This window comes from Psammomys obesus, unplaced genomic scaffold (assembly GCF_907164565.1).
Source record: "Psammomys obesus unplaced genomic scaffold, mPsaObe1.curated_primary_1811, whole genome shotgun sequence".
In the NCBI taxonomy this organism is placed as follows: Eukaryota; Metazoa; Chordata; class Mammalia; order Rodentia; family Muridae; genus Psammomys; species Psammomys obesus.
The window spans coordinates 7000805-7023815 of NW_026590809.1; the positions used below are offsets into that span (position 1 = coordinate 7000805).

The following is a 23011-nucleotide window of genomic DNA, read 5'->3' on the forward strand; positions in this document are numbered from 1 at the left end:
GCCTACTCTCACCATGCCATCTCTCTCCTCAGGAAGCTCTGCCTTCCCCTCCTCTACTCTCCAGATCCTCCCTGACTCAGCCAGAGGACAGACAGGCTGGGTTTGAACAAGGGACTGAGCATATGGCTTGAGTCCAGGCTAGAGAGCTGCCAGGTTTAGCATTGGAGCCTGGGATAAGATGCTTCCAGACTCCCATGATGCTCCCTTCCCCGCCTGGCTCTGCAGCTAAGGAGCATGTCCATGTGGGGGCTGTGAACAGAACTGTCAAAACAGTACCCTGGCTCCCAGGCTGTAGGCTTATATAATACAGCCTGCCACCCCCACTCTCTGTCAGCCCCTTGGCTGCATCTCAAAGCACAGGGCCACTAGGAACCCACAACCAGAGCACTCATGGACTTTCACTGCCTGGAACACACAAGGCTCTTGGTGGCAACGCTGACATTCTCTCTGGATCTTTCTCCCCTGCTTTGTTCTCTATCTTCAGTATCCTGGACATCCATGGCAGCCAGGCAAATATAGATGAATGAACAAAAAGCATCACCAATACCAAGACACACCCCAGAGAAAATGCCCTAGGCCTAGCACTGACACATTTAATCCTAAACTCCCAAGATTTATTAGGACTTATTAGGCCCAAGATATAGACTGATGAACAGTTGGATGAAGGCACACATGAATGGACAGGCAGGTGGACAGACAGATACCATATTCTCTCCCTGGAAAAGAGAAATCCGACCCATTCTTGGGAAGAATACCAGGATATGTAAGTGCAGCCATAAGGAGGAATAAACATGTATTTTGATTATTGCAACAGGCTAGGGAGGAAGTCCAGAAATATTGTCCAAATCCCCATTTGTTTTAAAGATTTATTATGTATACAATGTGTGTTTGCATGTATACCTGCATGGCAGAAGAGGGCAAGATTTCATATTAGATGGTTGTGAGCCACCATATGGTTGCTGGGAATTGAACTCAGGACCTTTGGAAGAGCAGCCAGTGCTCTTAACCTCTGAACCATCTCTCCAACCCCCAAATCCCAATTTCTGATCAGTGTTAAGATACATGAGACTAAGCTGAGTAACCAAAGAACCCGCTCTCTCAGCACCGTAAAATTAAGGCTTATTGCAGGGGTGAAGACAGTTCTGCTCATGTTGTCCTTCCTAGGAACCTACCTGTAATGTCTGATTACAAAGCAGGAAAAGCAGCTAGAGAAATGGTACATTAAGTCTTACAGGCTGCGAGTCAATGGGTCGCTGCACTGAAACATGCAGTCTTCAATGGGCCCAGATGAAGGGAGTGTGGATTTTTTAGAGTGAACAGCTATTCAGGGTACTTAGCATAGCCCACCCTACCAGTGCTCCCTTCTGATGGGGAAAGAACGGGCAGAGTGAAGCTGGGGCCTGACAGAGGGTGACCTGCTGAAGTGCTAATGGCCTCCTCAGAGGAGTTGCCCAGACAGAGACCACTCCCAAACCTCAGAGCCTTCCCATTTGGTCCCCTCCCTCCCAGGGCATCTTCATGGGGAAGAAATTCTGCCTACAGCATCTCTATAGCTCTTTGGATACTTCGTTCTCTCGAGGTAAAACAGAAGTGGATCTTCCAGGTATCAGCTGGGCCTAAGAGGGCTCTCTGGAGTAAAAAGGAATAAGAGGGAACTAAGAGCTTGAGGCCAAACATAGCTCAGCCTCCAACTGCTAACATGCCCGGGGTAGAGGATCAGAGGGCCAAGAGAGGTGGCTATGCAGGTCTTGTCCGTGTTACCTGCTGGAACCCAAGGGCTGGTCTCTATATCCATCTGGGGCCAGGTGTCCAGGTCTTAGAAACTATGCCCAGTTCTAAGATTCCAGAAGTCCATGTCAAAGAGATTAACACCTCCAGAGAGGGACACTAGGGATTCGAATGTGCCTGGAAAGAAGTGAGGTAGATGCTTACTTGTGCTTTTTCATCCATGTTTTATTATGTGTATATGCGTGTGCATAAAATCAAATGTTGTTTGATTTGGACAAAAATTCCTAATAGTAAACCTCTAAGATCATCAAGATTGTTCTAAGTCCAGGATTCTCAGAGGCAGTCGGGTGGCATTCATTTGGGTGACAGCTTCACTCAGTGCTGAGAACTTAACCTCACTGTTCCTCAGTTTCCTGTTCTGTGAGAGGGATATCTATTTCCTTAGGGCCACAGTAGAGAATAACGTCAGAAAACCCCAGTGCATGGCAATGCCTGTGATCACAAAGCCGGTGGTGAGCTCCAGGGGCCCTCTGGGTTGCTGAGGCCCAGCAGGGAAGCTTTTGTCAGTGGAAGGCTGGACTTTGGCTGAGGCCCCCAGGGAGGCAGCAGAAGAGCCTTGGTGTAGGCCTGGTGTTCTGCTGCCCCCTCGTGGATACCACACTAACACTGCTGAGGATTCAGAAGGAAGAGGTAGAGCTCTGTACATTTGGGTCTACAGAGTTACAAGTCAGCCAGGTCTAGTTCCGAGATTGTGGATGAAGGAGGGAGGGATTGATAGAGTGAGGGAAGGAAGAACGGAGGGATGGGTTAAATTAGAAATGAAAAAAGGGGGAAAGGCAAGGCTAGGGACAGGTGAGAGGCTGCAGACAGCTTTGGAGCACCTAATCAGGTACACAGAGGTTGGAAAGCTCTGGATGTTGCCTTCACAAATTGAGGCACAGGGAGACCAAGAGTCTCCCAGGGATGCAAAGCATCCAAGCCCTGGTCTCCATGAAGATTAATAGTCCATCTTCCCCACATGGTGTACTGGGTCCTCAACAGGGCCTGCCTGTTCACTACTGCTGCCGTCCCCAGGTCTGTGTCACACACTCCTTACATAGGCTCTGGCACTTTTAGAGAAGCCCAGAGATCACATTTCAAGTAAGCTGCTACTCGTCCCAGGCCTAGGGGGCCCAGCCATCCATGTCCCCAGGACATGGCTGGGCACCAAAGCAGGTCTGTACTGGCCTCTGCACAAGATTCAGACGCCCGAGGCATGTCCTCACAAGAGGCCTAAGTCTTGCTTAGTTCATAGCCCTGATCTACTCTCAGGGTGAGAGTCACTTGCCACTGAGGATAGCTCACAGGGTTAGGCAGGGGACACTGCAGAACGTGCAGTGTCTGGTGTGGTGCCTGGCATATAGCGTGCAGAACTGCTGTCACCACTCGCTCACAAGCAGGTGCTGAGAAAGCCAAGACAGGTACCGTGCTGCTACCCTCCACTCGGCAGAGAACCCCACACACCAGCGTCCGTGCGTCCTGCTCAATGCCTCAAGTACCCACAACACAATGCTCTCTCCAAGCTTGCCTTCCAACAAGCACACTCCATTCCAAGTTTGCAAACCAATCAAGAAGAAATGGCTACGAACACAAGCCAGGAGCAAGCGCAATTCCAGGAGGCAGACAGAGGCAAACACCTCAGACAGCAGCAATTTCAGTGTAAGACTCAACTATGAGAGGCTTATTTTGTACTTCCTGTTCTTTGAAGCCAGGTTCCTACAATGAATGGCTTTACTGTCAGCAGCTGAAATGTTTCAGCACTGCTATGCTCACAATTCATTTGATGCCTTCCATTTACAAATGTGCTTTAAAAAACAAACACTTTATTTTACTGACTTTTCCTTAATTTTGTGAACTCTAGATCTCTAAAAGCCTAACACTCTAGTGGCATGTTGGTGATAGAAAATGTTGGGGAATTTTCCTTTAACAGTGCTGTCAGTACCTCCTCCCATGCTGGACTTGGGTCAGGGCATCCCAGCTCCTCTACTGATAAACCATGGAGTCCAGTTCCTCTCCCAGTGATATACAGCAGAGGTCCAAGCAACTTATCTAGCCCACTTTGCTGTAAATAAGTCCCTATCATTAGAGGCTTTCTACACCTTAGCCTACTTAGGTCTTCACGGACAGCGACTCACTGCGCTCAAGTACAATTCTGTGAGGCAATGTGAAACTTGTTTGCAGATTAGGAAGCTGAGGCACAAACAATCTCAGTGAATGATCCAGCAGGTGCTGCTGGAGAAAGCCGAGTCAACCCACTCTTCACACAGCACTACTGTCACCCTGACTCCACTGTCCTTAGCAGCCAGACTCACTTTATTTCTTCTGAACACATGAAGAAGCGTGGCGATGAGGCAGTCAGGCAGCTCCAGAGTGAATATACAGACCTGTTTCCCTCCAGAGCCTGTTCCTGCTCCAGACTCATCTTGTTGAGGAGTCAGGACAGGGGCGAGGCATGCAGAGCAGAGCCCTCAGACACCCACACACAGTATGAGGCCAACAGGGGCATATTTCCAGGAGCTGCAGATGCACTGCAGACAGCAGTCAAAGGCGGTGAGGCAGGACAAGAGCTATGGAGAAGTGGGAGAACGCTGACTGGGAAGTGGGGTGGCGGCACATTCCAGGTCTGAGGGTTGATGGGCAGTGGGCTCACTTGAGACGATAGAGCACCTTGCGCTGCATGCGGTGCTGGACCTCACCCCTGCGCAGCATGAGCTGCAGCACTTTTCGGATGGCGTGCTCTGGGTATTTCTGTAGGAGGAAGCACAAGACAAAAGCAGCGTGTATCATAAGGACCGAGAGAGCCCATGCATCCCCTAATCAAAAACAACAGACAAAAAGCATCCACTTCATTCTCCCTTGACTTCAGAAAGGCTCACACTTCATGATGCTCCCATTTGACAGGCAAGTAGGGTCCTATATCAACTTTATATGCAACAAACATTAGGGAAAAAACCCTCATTTTACAGAGGAACAAACAGGCACAGAGAGTGTCACTTGTCTGAGGTCATACAGCAATGAGTAAGCTAGGACTTAAGTCCCTGTGACACTAAAAATCAAGCTTTTTCTAGCCCCAGCCTCAGGAAATGCTCATCTCTTCACCTATAGAACAGGCCAGCAATGGTTACTATGTAAATTACTTCCAGGAACAAACTGAGAAGATACACAGCAAAGGGAGCCAAGAACAGAAACCAAAGCTATTCTCATGATTTTAAAAGGCACAGGCTCCTCTTGGCACCTGAAACAGTTATCTCCTGTACATGGGATCAGTAGCCCTCTCCACAATGGGCTGCAAGGTTCATGCATCTGGTTCTGGTACTCCCTACCCTATAAGGAGCCAAACAACAAGGAAAAGACTAAGATTGGGAAATAAGGTGTTGATGGCTTCTCCAGGCCTGGCTTCTTCCTTTCCCAGTTCATGGGATACATAAATAGCCACCCCAACTGTAGACTGTAGCAGTTCCTAGGGAAGAAATGGTGGCTCAGATACCCCCAACCCCAGCACCTGTCTGCTGAGCATAGAACACTGTGTGTGATGGCTGAGTGGGAACCAAGAGGATAGATACCTATATATTCTGGGTCTGGCTTGCATCCCAAAGGTTAGGAAGGCTCACCTGCTTGGTGAAGTCCTGGACAATGCTGTGTTCAGACACCTGGGAGCCAATGGCAAAACGGCGCTTGAGTTGCTTCTCAATGCGGCTCAGCATCTCCTGATCCTCCTGGGTAGTGAAGCCCTCCACCCCTGTGAGAGTACAATAGGGAATTAGGTTGATGGGAACCCCAGTTCATCCATACAGGGAGGGCCAGAAAAATGACAGCCTCTAACTAGAGTGGCCTAAACCCAACTCGAGAGAGAAAATTAAAGACAGAACATAGTATGCCAGGTGAAGTGTGGGCCTCAACAGAAAAACGAAAACCAATGTTCTGGTCAGACGGGAAGGTAAGAGAGGCAATAAGCCCAGTGCCGGTTGGCAGAGACATAGACACCATGGTAACTGAGAGCTAGGTGCCATGAGGCAACAGAGAGACTCTGAAGGAAGCAGAGTTTTTGTTTGTTTTGGAGTTTGTTTACTTATGTTTGAGGTCCTGGCTGGCCTCAAACCTCACACTCAAGAGATCTTCCTGCCTCTGCATCACCACTCCCAGTGAAGCACAAGTTGTGAGTTAGAGCCAGAAGGGAGAAAGGCAGGGGCCAGTAGGGTCCAAAACTGAGAGATGCCATCCTCAAGAAGCCATGGGTAAGCAGCAGGCTTATAATCTTCATCAGATGAGAAAGAACCACTTATTCTCTAACATCCCGGCCCAGCTGTCACCACTCTCCGCATTTCTTTCACTACCTATACCTACCTCCTTACCTATCCCAAGAAAGGTAAGAAAGCCTGTGGAATGGGTAGGACAGGGACCTGGGAACCGACTGCTTACAGCTCTGGCATCTAGAGAGTGACTGGCAAATGCTAATCCAGAATCACTGCCTGATTAGGGTGGATCTTCTACTTCTGAAGATGCCGGCATATCAGCAGTCTCGGAAGACTGGCTGAAAGCAGGCAGTGGACACACCAAGGATTTGGGGTCAACAGGCCTGTGTTCCACTAAGACTGGTGATCATGACACCAGAGAAGCTCTGTATCAGTCTCATCTCCTTAACGGGAAGATGACAGCCTAGTGTCCCAGATGTGGCTGTTAAAAAAAAAAAAAAAAAAAAAAAAAGAGGCCAGGGGGCTGGAGAGATGGCTCAGTGGTTCAGAGCACTGTCTGCTCTTCCAAAGGTCCCAGGTTCAATTCCCAGCACCCACGTGGCAGCTTACAACTGTTTGAAACTCCAGTTCCAAGTGTCTGACACCCTCACACCAATGCACATAAAAGAAAAATTTTAAAGACATTATTAAAAAAAAAAAAAAAAAGAGGCCATAGATTGGGAAAGTGTACAGAAGTTCTGTGCTCAACACAGGAGAGAGGGCGGACAGGCATTCTTCACCAGTGACAATCCTTTACAATTACTTTTAATGAACTTGCTCAAGAAGTCTAGGGAGAAGCTCCTTCCTCCCACAATGGTGGTAACAGTCAGGGGAGAGTTGAAGAAAAGGCTTTTATCAAAAGCACATCCAGGAAGCATCCAACAGGCCATCAACTACCTAAAACTCTACCCTAGGGTCTAAGACCACAGCCCAGCACTTACTCACCTGACAGATTGCCAGACAAAGCAGCATCCAGTGTGGACACCTGGAATAGCCTCAGTGCCTCTTCCACATCAGCCTCAGTGGCAAAGGGCTGCAGTTTCATCTTACTGAGGGCCTCAGCAATGCGCACAATAGCCTCCAGCTGACTGTTGGAACAACAGAGATTCAAAGGCCTCAGCCCACATTCCTTCCCCTCATCCTCCTGGAAGGAGCATAGCCAAGGTAGTTAGTACTATAAGAGGGTTTGCTAGCTATCCCCATTATCTACTACCCTTTATTCTTAGTACTGGAACCCATTTTTTTATTCCAGTACATGCTGCCTGCTAAAGGGTATTTCCTGCCTCTTTGATCTAGGTGCCTGTGACCAAGACATGGCCAATGAGTTTTAAAGCCATGCATCTATGAAAATGTCAGAAATGTACTTAAAAAATCATGTTCTCACCAGGCGGTGGTGGCACATACTTTTAATTCTAATGCTCAGGAAGCAGAGGCAGCAGATCTCTCTGATTTCAAGGCCAGCCTAGTCTCTTCCACTACTTCTCTTGATGCCCAAAATGTGGAAATGAACCACAAGGAGCTAAAAGGTTGACAAGGGTAGATGTAATGGAGCCCAGGCTGACAGCTCCGAAAATTCACCATAAACTACTTTCAAAGTTTAATAATGAAAATAAAACTTCCAGGGGCTGGAGAGATGGCTCAGAAGTTAACAGCACTGGCTGCTCTTTCAAAGGTCCTGAGTTTGATTCCCAGAAACCACATGGTAGCTCACAGCTATCTATAATGTGATCTGGTGCCCTCCTCTGCTTTGCAGGAATGCAGAATACGGTATAAATAATAAATAAATCTTAATAAATAAATAAGCAAACAAATAAACTGCCAACTTAAGCTACTCTCTTTGGGCTTCATTATACACAACCAAATCTACTTATAACTAATTAATGCTAGAGGCAGGATTCAGCTCAGATAGGCCCCAGCTCTTATTATATTGTCTATAAATGTACAACCCCAGCGAGGTAAATATGAAGAAAAGTTGAGACCCAGTGAAGACCATTTTTCCTGTAGTTACATAGCTGGCCAGAGAGAGGGACAGAGTCCTTGATTACCTCCTAGGGCAAAGCCCTCCACTTAACTCAGTCTGCCTCTCAGAGAGGGAAGCCAGATAAAAGCCCCATCTTTGGGGCTTAGCCTACCCAGACACCCCCAGCCTCAAAACACAAAAAAAATGAGATAACTGGGAGGCTTCTTTGCTCAACCCACCGTGGGTCTGTGTTATGAGGACGGCAGTGGCTAACCGGCCCTGGTCTGCGAGGTGAAACCCCCTTGCTCACCGCACAGTGATGGGGATGCTGGAACGGCGGTCATTGTCCCGCTCATGTTGACGAGCCCCACTCCGCATGATGATATAGCGGTTCTTCAGCTTTTCTGCCGCCTCTGCTGACAGCCGAGGGCCACACCTCCTGCAGATTGCACAGCGAACTAGAGTGAGGCCAGGAAGGATCTCAGGTTGTCCATCTTGACCCCAGGCCTCTACTGGCTTGCAGACACAAATGTTGCCTCAACACAGCTTCCTGGTCTTATAGCTAACAAGTCATTTGAAGGAGAGCTAAGAGAAACTCGGGCTGGCTATGAGCAGGTGTCAGAGATCCACATGGCATCTCTGAGAAAGCAGGCGTTGGGAATCTGAGCAGATGATGAGTCTGAGCACATGTGAGAAAACTACTCTTCTTGCGGCTGGCTGCAGTGTGCCGTCTGGCCACCAGGGGCACACTCCTCCACCAGTCACTGAGGGCTCCACAGGAGCAGGCGGCCCATCAGGGAGCATGCTTCCCAGCAGTCTCCAGCCCCTCCATTCCACTCCACCTGCCTGATTTTAGGGGGTGAGAAAACTAAAGCCCAGAGGAAGCATCTTCCCCAAGGCTTCCGAAAGCTCAAAACCACCAGAAAGACACAGGAACTATCGGGCTCCAATACCTGTTCACTCTTGCAGAGGTGGCACACTACTCACCTGAGTGCCCAATCTTTAGAACTTAGTCCAGCCAAAGATAACAAACTCTCAGAATGTGAACGAGCAGGTTAAGGGCACAGCCTCTGGAGCAGGCACCTGTCTGTACCGACTCTTGCACACGGCCTCAGACAAGTTACCTAACCCTGCACCTCTGCTTTCTAGAACAGACTTAGAGGTCATTTATATACAAAACCCAAACCCATGACTAGAACACAAGAAAACACCATGTATACGGTCCCAATGACAGTTACACCTGAAATCTACAAATACAAACCTGGTACGGAGGAGGGATGCCAAGAACTGATCATCTTGAGCAGTCCTTATAAAACATCAACTCTGGGAGACTGAGGCTCAGAAAGCTTGAGCTTTCTGTAGTTGTAGTCCACAACTACAATGATTTTGAACTTAAACTCATGGACAAGGTCAAAGAGGCAGATGAAAGCAGAACAAAGTTGACAGGTAATCCTGGGTAAAGAGCACAACAGGACTGGGCTCTCTCCCATGCAAAAGCCCGTGTCACCCCACAGGGTCTTCCCCCAGCACTCACGCTCTGCAGTAGGCAATAAATTTCTTCATCTTAGCCAGGTCAATCTCACCCTCCACAGCCGGCGCCTGTGTCAGTGCACTGACATGCAGAGTGATCACATGTTTGGCCAGCATCTAAGGGGACAGGGGACACCGGGTCAGCTCGCAGGCTTAAATAACAGACATGAGGAGATAATCATGTGGCAAGCGCTTCTGCTCCAGGCCCTTTGGCTTGTCTAGCCTCATTGGGGGCAAGTGTCTACGTAAGGATGGACCCTGGACATATCCAAGCCATGAGTCTATTCTGGGACTTGTGCTACAGCTACTGGAAAGGGTTTCTTTCTCTTCCTTTCGGGACAGTTAAATAACCAGCTAACAAGCTGAGTACTTTTCATTGATTCTTTTGGAACTAAGAAGTGAGCCATGACGTCTTATATGTTAAAGAATCACTCTATCACTAAGCAAAAAAAAAAAAAAAAGAAAAAAAAAAAAAAAAAAAAAAAAAAAAAAACAACCCTTTTTACTTTACTTATTTTGAGGTATAGGTCTCAGTTGCCCAACCTGGCCTTGAACTTGCAATTCCCCTGGCTCAGCCTCCACCAAAAGTACAGATCTACATTTCTCAGCCTGGCCAAGAGAGGCTTTGTCTTTGTTTTCAGGCAGTTGCTCCCTAGGATGGTAAAGCCTCAAAAAGGGAAGCAGAGACACAGCCGGGCCAACAACCCAGATCCACATAGGCACTAAATGTATGGCCTTAACAAATTCCAAAAGCTATTTTCCTCCAGAAATTTACTAACAAGGGTGGGGAATGGACCTCAACAGTAACTTCCTGCTAAAAATCACACAGTATCTCTCAGGGCATAAGTAGGACTAGGTCACAGGACTCTATTTTCCAACACTTTGCAAGCCACTAACAGTCATTTCATGTGCTTCCTGCTCACAGCCACCACCAGCATTTCTCTGACTAAACCTTTTGTTCACCTTCAAGACCATAAGCCTACCTGCAGCTACCCAGCCCAGCCCCTGAGACGTACCATGTCCCTCTCCTCATTGTGCTCATCCTTAACAATGAAGATCATGTCAAATCGGGACAAGATGGTAGGCATGAAGTCAATATTGTCCTCCCCTTTTGTCTCATCCCATCGGCCAAACACTGAGTTGGCTGCAGCCAAAACAGAGCAGCGGGAGTTCAAGGTGGTTGTGATCCCAGCCTGAAGAGCAAAGGGGCATAAAGGGAGGAGATAACCAAAAATCCCAGGACAGGCTTCTCCATCATATATGAACTCAAACATACACACCCATGAGTTTGGGCATGCTTACATGTGTACACATACTCCCCCTCCCTTGCACACACATACACACAGACTCTGGCCCACAACCCTACCCTTCTCTTAGTTCCAGGCTGGCTGTTGCCAGCACAGACCTGGGCAGCTAGGACTTGGCACACCCATCAGAGCAAATCACCAGGAAGATCACCAGGCTGGATTGCTGAAGGGTGGGTGCCAGAAGGGCCACTCACCTTGGCAATGGAGATGGTCTGTTGCTCCATGGCTTCGTGGATTGCCACACGGTCATCCTCCCGCATCTGCAGTGGAAAGAGAGATCTACTAGAACCCTCACCCAGGCAGGGGAAAGCGGCAGAATAACACTGTAGTGGACTTCAGGTCGGCCAATAGCGTGGCTTCCACTCTCTCCAATTTCCAGAGTATCCCAGAGAGGTAAAGCAATCTATTTATTCTAAGTTACCCCAGAGTGATAAGCACGAGAACTACATACAAGTCTCTCAGAAGTAGTGTCTGCTACCACACCTGAGGCCACACACCCAGTCCTGTGACTAGAAGACTCACCTTGTCAAACTCATCAATACAGACAACCCCACCATCGGCCAGAACCATGGCTCCACCTTCCATGATGAAGTTTCGAGATGAGGGGTCCCGTATCACTGAGGCAGTCAAGCCAGCAGCACTGCTGCCTTTCCCAGATGTGTACACCTGGAGACAGGAGAGGTGTCAGCACCCAGTGCTCGGCCTAAAGGTCAAGAGCCCAAAGGGTGGTAACTTACCCACATACTGTAAAGCTGGTTGACAGCACAAAACTCAAGGCCCAACTAGGCTTCAGCCTAGTCTAAGGGTCTCTTTGGAAGGGAAATGGCTCACCTGAACTATAGCACAGCCCTGTGACATAAGCACTGATGGCCAGGAAAAAAAAAAAAAAAAGGGACATATTTCAGCTGACCTCAGGGCTGGGGACTCCTGGCTCTTAGGTTGCCTTTACCCTGAGTCCATCATGTGTGAAGAGCTATAGCTTACATGCTGCCCATTCCTTGACATATAAATCCTACCTGAAGTGCATGTTAAGTGAGACACGACATACTCAGATCCAAGGATTCTACACTTGCTCACAACAGGTCTGGCATGTACATCAGTGGTAAAAGACTTGCCTAGCATGCATATGAGTTTGGGTTCCATCTACACTGAAAAAATGTTTATATTGAACTACGGGTTAGACACATCATACAAATTCATTTCATCGATCCTTCCTTCCTTCCTTTCCTTCCTTCCTTCCTTTTTTGGTTTTTCAAGACAGGTCTTCTTCATGTAATCTTGGCTGTCTTGGAATTGCTTTGTAGACCAGGCTGGCCTCCAACTCACACAGAGCTGCCTGACTCTGCTGGGATTCAAGGCGTGCATCACCACATCCAGCCCTATTCTTACTTTCTAAATGTGGCTACTACAGGATGTAACATGGCCCAGCTCACATTTTCAGGCCTTGGAATTTCTATGGAATGGTTCCAACGTGGTTCATTTCATACACCTCCTCTCCATACAAAACCACCACTTTCCGCTACATAGCTCACTGGCCTGTCACATCTACCCTTACCTGATCCTCCCCAACCCAGGAGACCTGGGTCATGAGACATACTAGCTTGAACCTTGACCTAAAGTTCCCCAGCAGAGATCTTACGCAGGACACTTTACTGCTATCTTTACCCTCACTGCATAGTGGCAGCACTATTTAACGAGAAAAGTTAAATGAGTGAAAACTTGGCAGGCACTTGAGGAAGCATCTGGCCCTTCTTGATTCAGCTAGTACCATTATTTGGCAAATGGATGAGCTGGTGCTCAGGGAGTCTGGGCTATCTCTTCAAAGACTGCATGCGACCACGCGACTACTGCCAGCCTAAGAGGCAGACCACGCCTGGCTCAGTCCACTGCTCTCACTACACACTCTTAACGTACGTACACACACACCCTTCCTTCTCACATTCCCTCTGCCATCCTGACTACAGCCAAGATTAAGGAGAAAGAGGATATCCCTAAACCAGGCAACCGTACCCTGTAGCCTTCTTCCCTGCAGGGACACCCAAACCAGGAAGAAAGTTGTCCTCAGCCACTTACCCCAATGGGAGAGCACTTCTCCACAAACTTCAGAAGCTGTGACTTGGCTGTGCCAGGGTCCCCCAACATTAGCAGGTTGATGTCACCTCGGCGAGTGAGCCCATCTGGGAGCCTGGAGAGGACAAGTAAGTAGAGGACAGAGTAAGAATCTACTTGAGGGCTGTCCTTTGAACTCATGATCTTCTCACCTGTCTTCCAGGTTCTAGGGTTAGTTGTGCATCACCACTCTTGGCTTTGTGTTGGTCATCCTCCCCCAAGAGTCTCACAACAGGTGGAAATGACAAGCCTGGACCAGAAACACACTCACACCCAGTTCTCTGGTCCCCAGTCTAACACTGAAAGGCAAGGCTTATTCTCCAGGTATGGAGGTAAAGGCAATGGCATTGAGGGCTGTGCATGCTGCATTCATTCCTCCCAGCTTTGGGTGGAACTGATGGCTGTGCACATTGCATAGAGTATCCACAGGGCAAGATCCAGCCCAGCCTGGTACCTGGAGCAAGTCCCTTCATTCTCTGTGCCTCAGTTTCCTCATCTATGAAATGAACACAAGACCAACATCCTTATAGGCTGATGAGAGGACAGGGTGAGTTCAGGATACATTAAGCACTTAAAGAATGCTCTGAACATACACAGAGTGCATTACACATTAGCAACCAGCACACTGTTGTTGTTTCTGTCTGTAGCTCTATTTTTTGTTTTGCTTTGTGTTCTGTTCCCCCCACTCCCCACCCCCAAAAGGGTTTCTGTTGTAGCCCTGGCTGTCCTGGAACTCCCTCTGTAGACCACTCGGGCCTAGAACTCAGAGATCCACCCACCTCAGCATTCCCAAATGCTGGAATTAAAGGCATGTACCACCACCATGTCAAGAGGACATAGGAAAACAGCAATGATGATCCTATAATCTTAGAATCTGAAATAATGAAGCAGGAGGATCATGAGTTTCAAATACACCTTGATTACGTGATGAGAACTATTTTGTTGGTATAATGTTTATGTGGAATGTATACAATTTACCCTTGTTCATTCAAATGCTGATTTCTCTACCCCACTATCTGGTTTCTTTTGGACGTTGCATTGTGATGCTTATTCTAAGCATCACCTGTCTCAAGTTTGTGTAAACATGCCACCATTTGTTCTCTGTATTGTCATTAAAACAATCAGCCAATGCTGAGCAATGGATAGAATAGGGTGGGGCATCCTGGTCTGAAGAGGAGAAAGAAATGACTGGGAGGGGGTCAGAGAAGAGATTAGAGAGGACAGGACCTGGAAACACCAGGAGAAATGAACCAGGCCTAAGATATGACTAAAAAGCAAGCATAATGTGGTAAATCTGAATGAGAGGAAGCTATACTGGCTTGGAGTTTCAGGGTAGAATAATTATTGCTCAACATTATGCTCTAGTTAATTAAATAAATCCTAGTCTCTGTGTGGTGATTTGGGTATACAACTCGTTTAATAATAACAGCTGTTTAACTAAAATATAAATCAATAATAAATATTAATAATCAACACTTTCAAAGAAAAACCAAAACACACACAAAAAAGGGGCACAGGACACCTTCTAAGTGTCAGGTATTTCACATGTCTCATGCACAGAAACTTTGGTTCAAGGTGGTATCTCCCTCTAGGCCACAGTCTAGAGCAGATCAAACCCTTGCTCCTAACCTAATGCTTTCCCACTGTGCTCTCCAGTGCCAGCGGCTAAAGGACTTGGAGACATGGACAACCACCTGGTCTTCATCACACAATCTTCTTCTGCAGCAGTCTTGTCATCAGTACCCTCCTCCCAAGCTCCTCACCTCTTCCGGGAACCCCCAAAGAGCAGGCAGGCAATAGCCTTCTTCATATCCACACCCCCAAAGATGGAGGGGGAAATGCTCTTGGAGATGAGCTCATATATGTTGGGGAGAGCAGCCAGGCGACGAAATTCCTCCTCTTCCTGTGGGCTGACAGACCCAGCAAAGCTGCGGCCTAGGAGGACAGAACAGGTACATGAGTAAGAGGCATCTCCTCCAGCCTATTGCTAGGCCTAACCCTAGATAGGAAGGAATCTCCTTACCCCATCAACATACACACCCCAACACTGGGCACTCAGTACCAGGAGGGCATAGTTTCACTCACGAAAGTTAGGGCACCAGGCTATCCCAGTCTTTCAAATCTCAAGAGTCAAGAAAAAAAGAGATTCCAATCTAGAAGGCCAGATCACACGGGCCCTGGGAACCACTGGCAAGTTTCTCACAATGCAGGTAGAGTACAGCCAATGCAATTGCTTGATCACAATAGCTTGGCTCACTTCAGCTGCTGAGGAATGAAGGTAGGGAATGAAGAAGATAGGACAAATGGCAAGGGGCTTGGAAGAACAACCTAGGAGAAAGAATAGGACTCAGACCAGGGTAGTAATAAGTGGCTAACCCTTGGCATGAAGACAGATCAGGATGCTTGCAGGGATATTAAAAAATATATATGGAAGTGAGGAGGACCTGGAGGGTTTGCTGGACAAAGGAAGGGAAAACTAAGGAAGAGCCAGTTTCAGAAGATGAGAAATTAAAGTTCTCAATTCTAGTCACATTAAGACTGGAATGGCAAGTCAAGAAGAGTTAGATTTAAGTTTGGAATATGGCAAGATGAACAGGTGGCTTTTCCCGTTAACTGGAGTTCCTACCAACATGGAATATAGACAAAGTACTCAGAACTCCATCACTCTAGACCAGAGATGGGACCAATCCTCAAGGTGGCTCCCATTTCCCCTGGGTTTAAGCATGAGATCTCCACTCCATCTGAGTTGAGGCGATTTACTCGAGCCCTGTCACTCAACCCAACTCCTACGAAGGATCCAGTCACTTGCACCCTGCATAAGGCCTGAGTTCCCACCAGTTCTCCTCTATGCTTCAAAGACCCCCTCCTCCACACCTCCATCCTTCAGAGTACTGACATCCCTGATGGAGGAAGCCTTCCCACAATGCTCTAGCTCCTTTTCAACAACTCGATGGAATTAAGCAGTTCAGTGTCAGATACCTGTCCCTTAGGGCCTCCTTCTTCAACTAGACCCTGTCTGCTCAACCATCATTCACTTTTTCCTCTCCAGCTACTGAGATGCAGCACAGCTATACCACATTGCATCTACTGCATTGAGTCATGCAACTCAAGCATGCATTTGGGCAACAACCTCAGGGCAGGAGCCACAAATACACCAATAAATAGGTGGACATTTTAGGGCAACAAATTTTTGCTTACTGTAAAAACGAATGCCCTGGAATTGGGAATATAGCTCAGTGGTAAAATATTGGCCTGGTATGCACAGGCTCTGGATTTGAGTCCCACCACGGAGAGAAAAAAAAAAATAAAAAAGCAAAGCAAATCCAAACGGTTTGATCCAAGAATCAAGAATGCCTGCGTTATTGCATGAGCGGCTTGTTAAATATACAAACTCTAAGCAACTCACCAGAACCATCTGTGTCCACCTGGATGCCTAGGACCCGGATGTAGGAACTCCGGATGCCTACACCAACCCTGTCCCGGCCCTTGCTGTGATTCAAGCCAAACTTCTTGATGGAATAAATGCCCATGATGGTGACCCTGTTCCCAGGAACAACTTTGTCACACAAGTACCTAGGTAAAGGTGGGGATAAAGAAAAGCAAGTTAGATTCAAGGGTGACAGTATAGTCAACATAGCATTTCTACTCCAAATACCACTACCAAGTTGGCCAGATCCCTACTCCTGCTACCACCCATGGTCTAGATGGTTAGTAGTGTTTATGGGGCTGGGCTAACTCTCACTGAACTCAAGAGGTCAGGTGTTACAGGTGGAGGGAAGGCTCAGTGCCCTTGCCCAGCCTTCAGAAGCCCCACCTCCATTTTAGCTGTGGCCAGACTCAATGGGTGTCTCACTTTGCCTCCTTACAGAAGCCTTCTCAAACCCTCAAAGACTACCTACAAGGGCCACTCTCCATTTCTGCCTCTGCCACACTCCCTGAGTTCAGTCAATTCAATCTGCCTCGAGGATTTCGATCCTTTTGAAAATAACATGCTAAATGATTACAAGTTCCCAAATTTCCCCAGAACCAGTGTGGCTTAAGGGAGCAGAGAATAGCTGTGTGAACTCAGAGGTGCTACTGTGGCTTTCTAAGCTTAGAATCAAGCAAGGTAACAAACGCAAAGGTGTCCTACAGACACTAGCAAATCACAGCTTCAGAGGACTGTTTCTGTCACCTATACTGTCCTAGTAACTGCCTCCTACTCATTCCATGACTTAATTCTCAAGCCCTTTGGATACTTAGCAAATACTCTAATACCCTCTTCTCAATTGTGCTAAGGAATTTTGTTAAACTCTTCATATGCATTTTCAGGCAGTCTGAGAGTTTGGGCCCCATTTTACTGATGAAAAAATTGGGGCTTAGCGTGTAGCTAAGTCTGAGTCTGAACATTTTTACCAATAATAAAGGTAACAACTGTGGATCCTTACCCCCCAGAAAGCTTTTCATCTGCACTCAACATCTTCAGGTTTGAAAGCCCAGGGATCTGTGAGCCTTCACTCAGGGCATTTTATAACTATTCAACAAAACCCACAGGCAAATTCTTAGCAGGAAGCCTGGGGTAGGGCAGCAGGCTGGATAGGGGCTAACACTGCTGCTGGTTATCCAGCTCTGTGCTAAGAAGGCTAGAGACTCTCCTAGAAGATGCACAGGCCATAGTTCCACTCACAAAGTCATCTGACCACCCACAGGCAGTTTCCTTGTAAAATAAATCAGGCTAGACATGCCTTGCAGGCTTTGGGAAACAAGAGATGACAGAGTCAACCAGAAGAAAACACAGCAAGATCTCCACTCTGCACACTGTGTACCAGATAATCTATGCTGCTCCTGAGTGACATGGACACCAACCCACTGGCCCTGCCAGCGTACCTGTCACAATAGAGCTGCATGTGCCTGGGCATCTCACCATGAGGCACGGCATCGGGCAGCTCCTGTAGTTTCAGGGTCTGGAAGTCCACACACTTGCACTTGTCAGGCATGATGAAGTATGGGTCCAATGGGCACTTTGGGCGCCCAGCCTGATCCCTAGGCAGAGGAGGAAGTAGTCATTAGAGCTCCTCTGAGGCAGAGCTCATCCATCCAGAGAGTTAGCCTTGAGATGCAGCAGCAATATAAAGCAAACTGGGATAAGTTTGGGGAAGGGCCTGGGAAGGACAGTTTCCATGATGGTAGGGTTTTGCTAGATCCAAAGTCAGAACTTCAGGTTGTCTTGGCTTCTCCGTGGCACACTTGAGGTGGCAGTCATTCATGAGGCCGCTTGTTCCCACAGGTGAAGGAGGGGCCGTTTCACCCTATCCATAGCCCAGGATCTTTTCAATGACATTTTACCACCTCTAGAGCATTCTGAGGGTACAGACTGAGGTCTATACAGTATTCTATTCTACAGACACAGGTGAGAAGACACAGAAGTGAACCAAAAGTCCCTAGTCTGTGAAGCTAAGTTCCTACCAGGATTGAAAACTACCTATATAGTAAAATGGCATGCAGGAAAAATAGGCAGGTGAGAGTGTGAGCAGGTATGTGTGTGCCAAATGCAAGCATAGGACAAGGAAGGCCACCTTTGGTGAGAGGATATGTAAGAATCCTGAAGAAGAGGAAGTGACACTGTGGTGTGGCAGCCTGAGGAAAGACCATTTAGGCAGAAGAGAAGGCAAGTGCACTAGACCCAAGGCAGACTGTGAAAGGGTCAAGCCACCCTGCTCCTGGATAGGGAATAGATTGAGGAGGAATGAAGGTGGACACGGAGATAGGGAGGAGCTACTCTGTGCCCCAGGTGAGGGTAGGCAATAGCCTAGGACAATGCCAGTATGCCTCAGGTGATGGGAAGCTGAGAAGAAACCAGAAGAGAAAGCCAAAAACAGCCAGAAGGCAAAGTTTGTTAAGTCAGCAAGCATTTTCTGTTAAGAACTGATGCCAGCACTCAGGGAAGCAGAAGCAGGCAGGTCTCTGTGCGTTCAAGCCCAGCCTGGTCTAGAAAAAGCCAGTGCTATAGAGAAACCAACAAAGATTCCATATAGACACAATCCCCTGGACTGCTTCCTCCCCAACCAGACGGGGCAGAAGTTCAACCACATGAAGGACACCGTGCCAGGTGCACAGCTGCTGCCTAACGCAAGGGCACAGTGCCACGTAGCCCTTCCCAGAAGGCCTCAGCAAGCAGCTACGGCAGCACTTGTCAGGTTGTCAGCTTTTTTGATCCTTTAGGTCATTTCCCAGAGTCCCTTCTGGCTGCACACTTACATATTGCACTTCCTGGGAAGGGCATAGCCCTCTAGGCCTGGGCGCATTGCAATATTGGTGAGAGCGTTGTGGCAGCTGCGGCACTGAATGGAAATACGGGTAGCCTTGGCCCGGACTGCAGAGGCCGAGATGATGATGCCAGGGATCTTCACCAGGTGCGACATCATGTCTGACTGCAACAAAGGCACAGGGATGCTTGATGATTAAGGAGAAAACAGGCGACATGAGAAGGTACTCCGGAGCCTCAGGCACAGGCCCTCACTTTCAAGGGCCTTGCAGAAAAATGGCAGGTGACGTAAGACAAAGGAAACAAAACACATTTTATGACAAAGCCAGAAGACCCAAACCCCATGACAGTAGCTTCCTGTGCTCTACCAGAGAACAGATATGGGACAGAAGCCCAGGTTCTAGCTCAAGTTCTGTCACCATCCTTATAGATCTGTCAGCCTCAAAGTCCCCATCTTAAAAATGACTTCACCTTACCGGATACTAGCACTAATTTCTAAGTGTTATAGTACTATGGTCATGTTACCAAACTTAGGGTCATGCCTATATACCAAAAAGCCAGGTTCAGCTACCCATCCTCAAGTAGCCGATTTAAAAAAGCCAAATTCATAGTAAAAGCAAAAAAGGGAGATTCAATAGGCCACACTAGGAAAAAACAAAGTCATAAGGTAGACCACCCCAAACCCTTGCCTACCTTCAGGCATCCAGAAGTGATATCCAAGTTTAAACAGAAAGCCAGGGATGTGTCTAAGCAGTCTTGATCAAGGTTTGGGGGCCCACCTACCACTAACTCATCACTGTTCCTGTAATATAAACCTCTTTCCTGGAGGGGTTGCCACTGATGACTTTTCCCAGTATGAGAATCCTGAGAAAATTCCAATTTCAATTTCTTGGGATCCGTTGTTTTAATAGTCTGATAGCTAAAGTATCTCTTTAGAATGTATTCATTTCTGCTGGGTCATTTATAGTCATGCTTTAAAAATTATTCCTTGAGGCAGGTAGTAATGACCCACACCCTTAATCCCAGCGCTCAGGGAGGCAGAAGCAGAGGCAGGTGGATCTCTGTTCTGTGAGTTAGAAGCCAGCCTGGTCTACAGTGAATTCCAGGACAGCCAAGGCTACACTTGCTACCACGCCTGAGCACCTAAGATCAATCCCCAGGACCCTCATGGTAGATAAGAACAGGTTCCCTAGTGTTGTCCTTCAGCTACCACACTGCCCAGAGAGAAATAAGCAAATGTAGAAAAAACTGCATATTTAAATACTTAAGGGTAAAATTTCTGGTGTAACCTACTTCAAAATCCATTCCTTAAAGTGTATTTTCAGTTGGTTTACAAGGCAAAGTCTTACTAGACAGCCCAACATGGTATGAAATTTGTAATCCCACCTTTAGCCTTTCAAATGCTACAATTAAAGGACGCACAACATTCAACATAAAATTCTTCAGAAATATAAATCAGAAAAAAGCAGGAAACAAGACAAAATAGTAATAATCAATCTCAGCAACAGTATATGGGGCTCATTACACACTTCTCTATATACTTCTGCATGTGGTTTTTCATAATGAGGGGGTAGGCTGAAGAGATGGCTCAGCAGAAGTCCCAAGTTTGGTGTCCAGCACCCACAAACCCATAATTCCAGTTCCAGAAGATACAATGTTGTCTTCTGACCTCCATAGGCAACAGGAGTATGCATATATACATTGTACACACGGCTACACACACAGGCAAAACTTACATCTAAATAAACTTAAAACAATTAACATGCAAAGTTTCCCCATCTTCCCATTCCAAGCTTTTCTGAGACAAAAGGGTTACAGATTTAGGCCCTCTAAAACCTGAAGTTCGGAGGAGAAGCATTGGAGAGGGTGGCCGCCTCTGGCAAGTAAGAATGGAAGCAGGAGGATCTGCCCAGACACTAGAAGCCTTCAACAGCCACAAAGCCAGTTTTTTTGAAAATTTACCAATAAATGCCTATGTATTCCAGCCCTCCGGACACCAGAGAAAAAGAGAGCCCAAGGTCTCAGCCACCCCTTACAGGGAATCCCTTTAGAGCAGTGGTTCCCGACCTTCCGGCCTTCCTAAATGCTCAGGGGTGTAGTTTCCCTCCCTCCTTTCCATTCCTCCAAAAAGGCCACCACTGTCACCCCAGTGCCTCTCTGCCTGCTCTTCCCTGAGCCTGGTGGAATGGCTACATCATTCAGCTTCAGCTTCAACAACTGTTCCTCATAAGTATTCTTTGTCAACCCTCCATTCCTCTCAACCACAGCCACACTGGCCCCATTTTCTTTTGGTCTTCTTTTTTTCTTTTCCTTTCTTTTTTTTATTTTATTTTTTATTTTTATTTTGACAGGCTCTCACTAAGTAGACCAGGCCTCTCCCTCTACTTCCCAGTAATGGATGGAGCTTACTTTTTTTTTTCAGTCTCCCCTGGTGGATAGGAATTCACCATCGTTCTGAAAGAATCAACTCTGCCTTTCCCTTGAAACAACAACCCACAGAAGTAATTTTACACATGAGGATACAGGCTTAGTTAAGTGTCTTGGACCGGGTCACACATCTGGTGCCGCAGGCTACCTGTGTCAGAAAGCCTTCTGCACCACACAGCACCCACGCCACCCACCCTGGCCACTCAACAGACCCCTTACCTTTAGAATACGAATGCTGGATGGGCTGGCATCTGACTTAAGCATGACCTGGATGTCCTGGAGCTGCTCATCGCCAGCAGGCCGTGGCCGGGTCACCTCATCAGCCACCTCCTTGGCAGCTTCCTCAAGCTTAAAGAGAGGACAGGCATAAGCTGCTGGTGGTGGGTCACGGGGCTGTAAGAGCCTCTGAAATGGGTGACACTCACCAGCTGCAGGTGCTCGGCTGGCTGTTTGTACAAGTAGTCGGCCAGCTCCTCGTCAAAGCTGGCCAGGTCCTCCATCTCCACCTCGATCCAGTATTCCCCCAGGTTGTAATGCCTCTTGAGTTCATCCCTTTAGTGGGCAACAAGGGGGCAGGAAGGGTGCAAAGGGGGACCGTCACCAGCCGTTCACATGCAGCCCTGGCATCGGTCCCCACACAGCATCGGCGCCCCTAGCTCTGTCAACAGACACCCGACTCTAGACTATTCTAGCCTGGAGGTCTGCAGAGGAGCGGTTCAAGCCGCCACCTCCAAAGAACGACTCACGGAAGCAGCCCCACCTGTACTTGAAAGTGAAGCCCGTGCGGTCCGTGCCCACTCGGTACTGCCGTAGGAACTCCTTGAAGCGCTTCTGCAGCTGCGACTTGCGGGCCTGGCCCTCGTCGGCGCCGGGGTCGCCCCCGAAGCTGTCGCTGTAGAAGATGCCGGGATCGTCGAAGCCCGACATGACTGCGCCTGGGGCGGGAGGGCTGAGCGGCCTGGGGTGGCGGCGCCTCAGCCGCACTCGCCGAGCCGGTCCTGGAGGAAGCGGACTTTCGCGGGAAAACCAGCCGCGGCGTCCAGCCGCCGCGGCCCCTGCGCTCCCATTGGCTCGTCCGAGCCCGCGGACAGCTATTGGGCCGCTCTGCGCCCGCGAGTCCCGCCGCCCAAGGCCGCTTTCCCAGGATGATTGGCTGGGACGGCCCGGTGACGTCACGCGCACCCTTTTCCGGCCTCCATTTTGTGAACGGGGCTTTTGGCGCGAAATTTCTGAGCGAGAAGGAAGCGGTGGCCCCCGGCGCGGGGCGAGCAACGCGAAGATGGCGGAGGGACCTGGGAGCTTGGTGCGCGTTTCTGAAGTCTTTAGGTCTCTGCGAGAAAACCGAACCTGGTCGTGCAGGCCTGTCAGCCCCGCTGACAGGGTAGAGTCTAGGCTGGAGGATCGCAAGTTCAAGGCTAGCCTGGGCGACTTGGGA

General features: G+C 48.3%; 1 protein-coding gene across 1 annotated transcript; it reads right to left on the reverse strand.

The window, feature by feature from the left end:
• Positions 1-4059: 4059 nt before the first annotated feature.
• Mcm5 (minichromosome maintenance complex component 5) lies at positions 4060-22598 on the reverse strand. Its single transcript, XM_055609073.1, has 16 exons — positions 22337-22598; positions 22002-22128; positions 21796-21924; positions 19143-19315; positions 17772-17927; positions 16312-16478; positions 14669-14840; positions 12870-12981; positions 11319-11462; positions 10991-11056; positions 10506-10682; positions 9494-9606; positions 8270-8398; positions 6945-7087; positions 5379-5506; positions 4060-4515 (listed from the first exon to the last, which is right to left on the reverse strand). Exons 1-16 carry the CDS (start codon positions 22501-22503, stop codon positions 4414-4416), a joined length of 2205 nt encoding a protein of 734 aa, XP_055465048.1. The 5' UTR covers positions 22504-22598; the 3' UTR covers positions 4060-4413.
• Between the last annotated feature and the right edge of the window lie 413 nt (positions 22599-23011).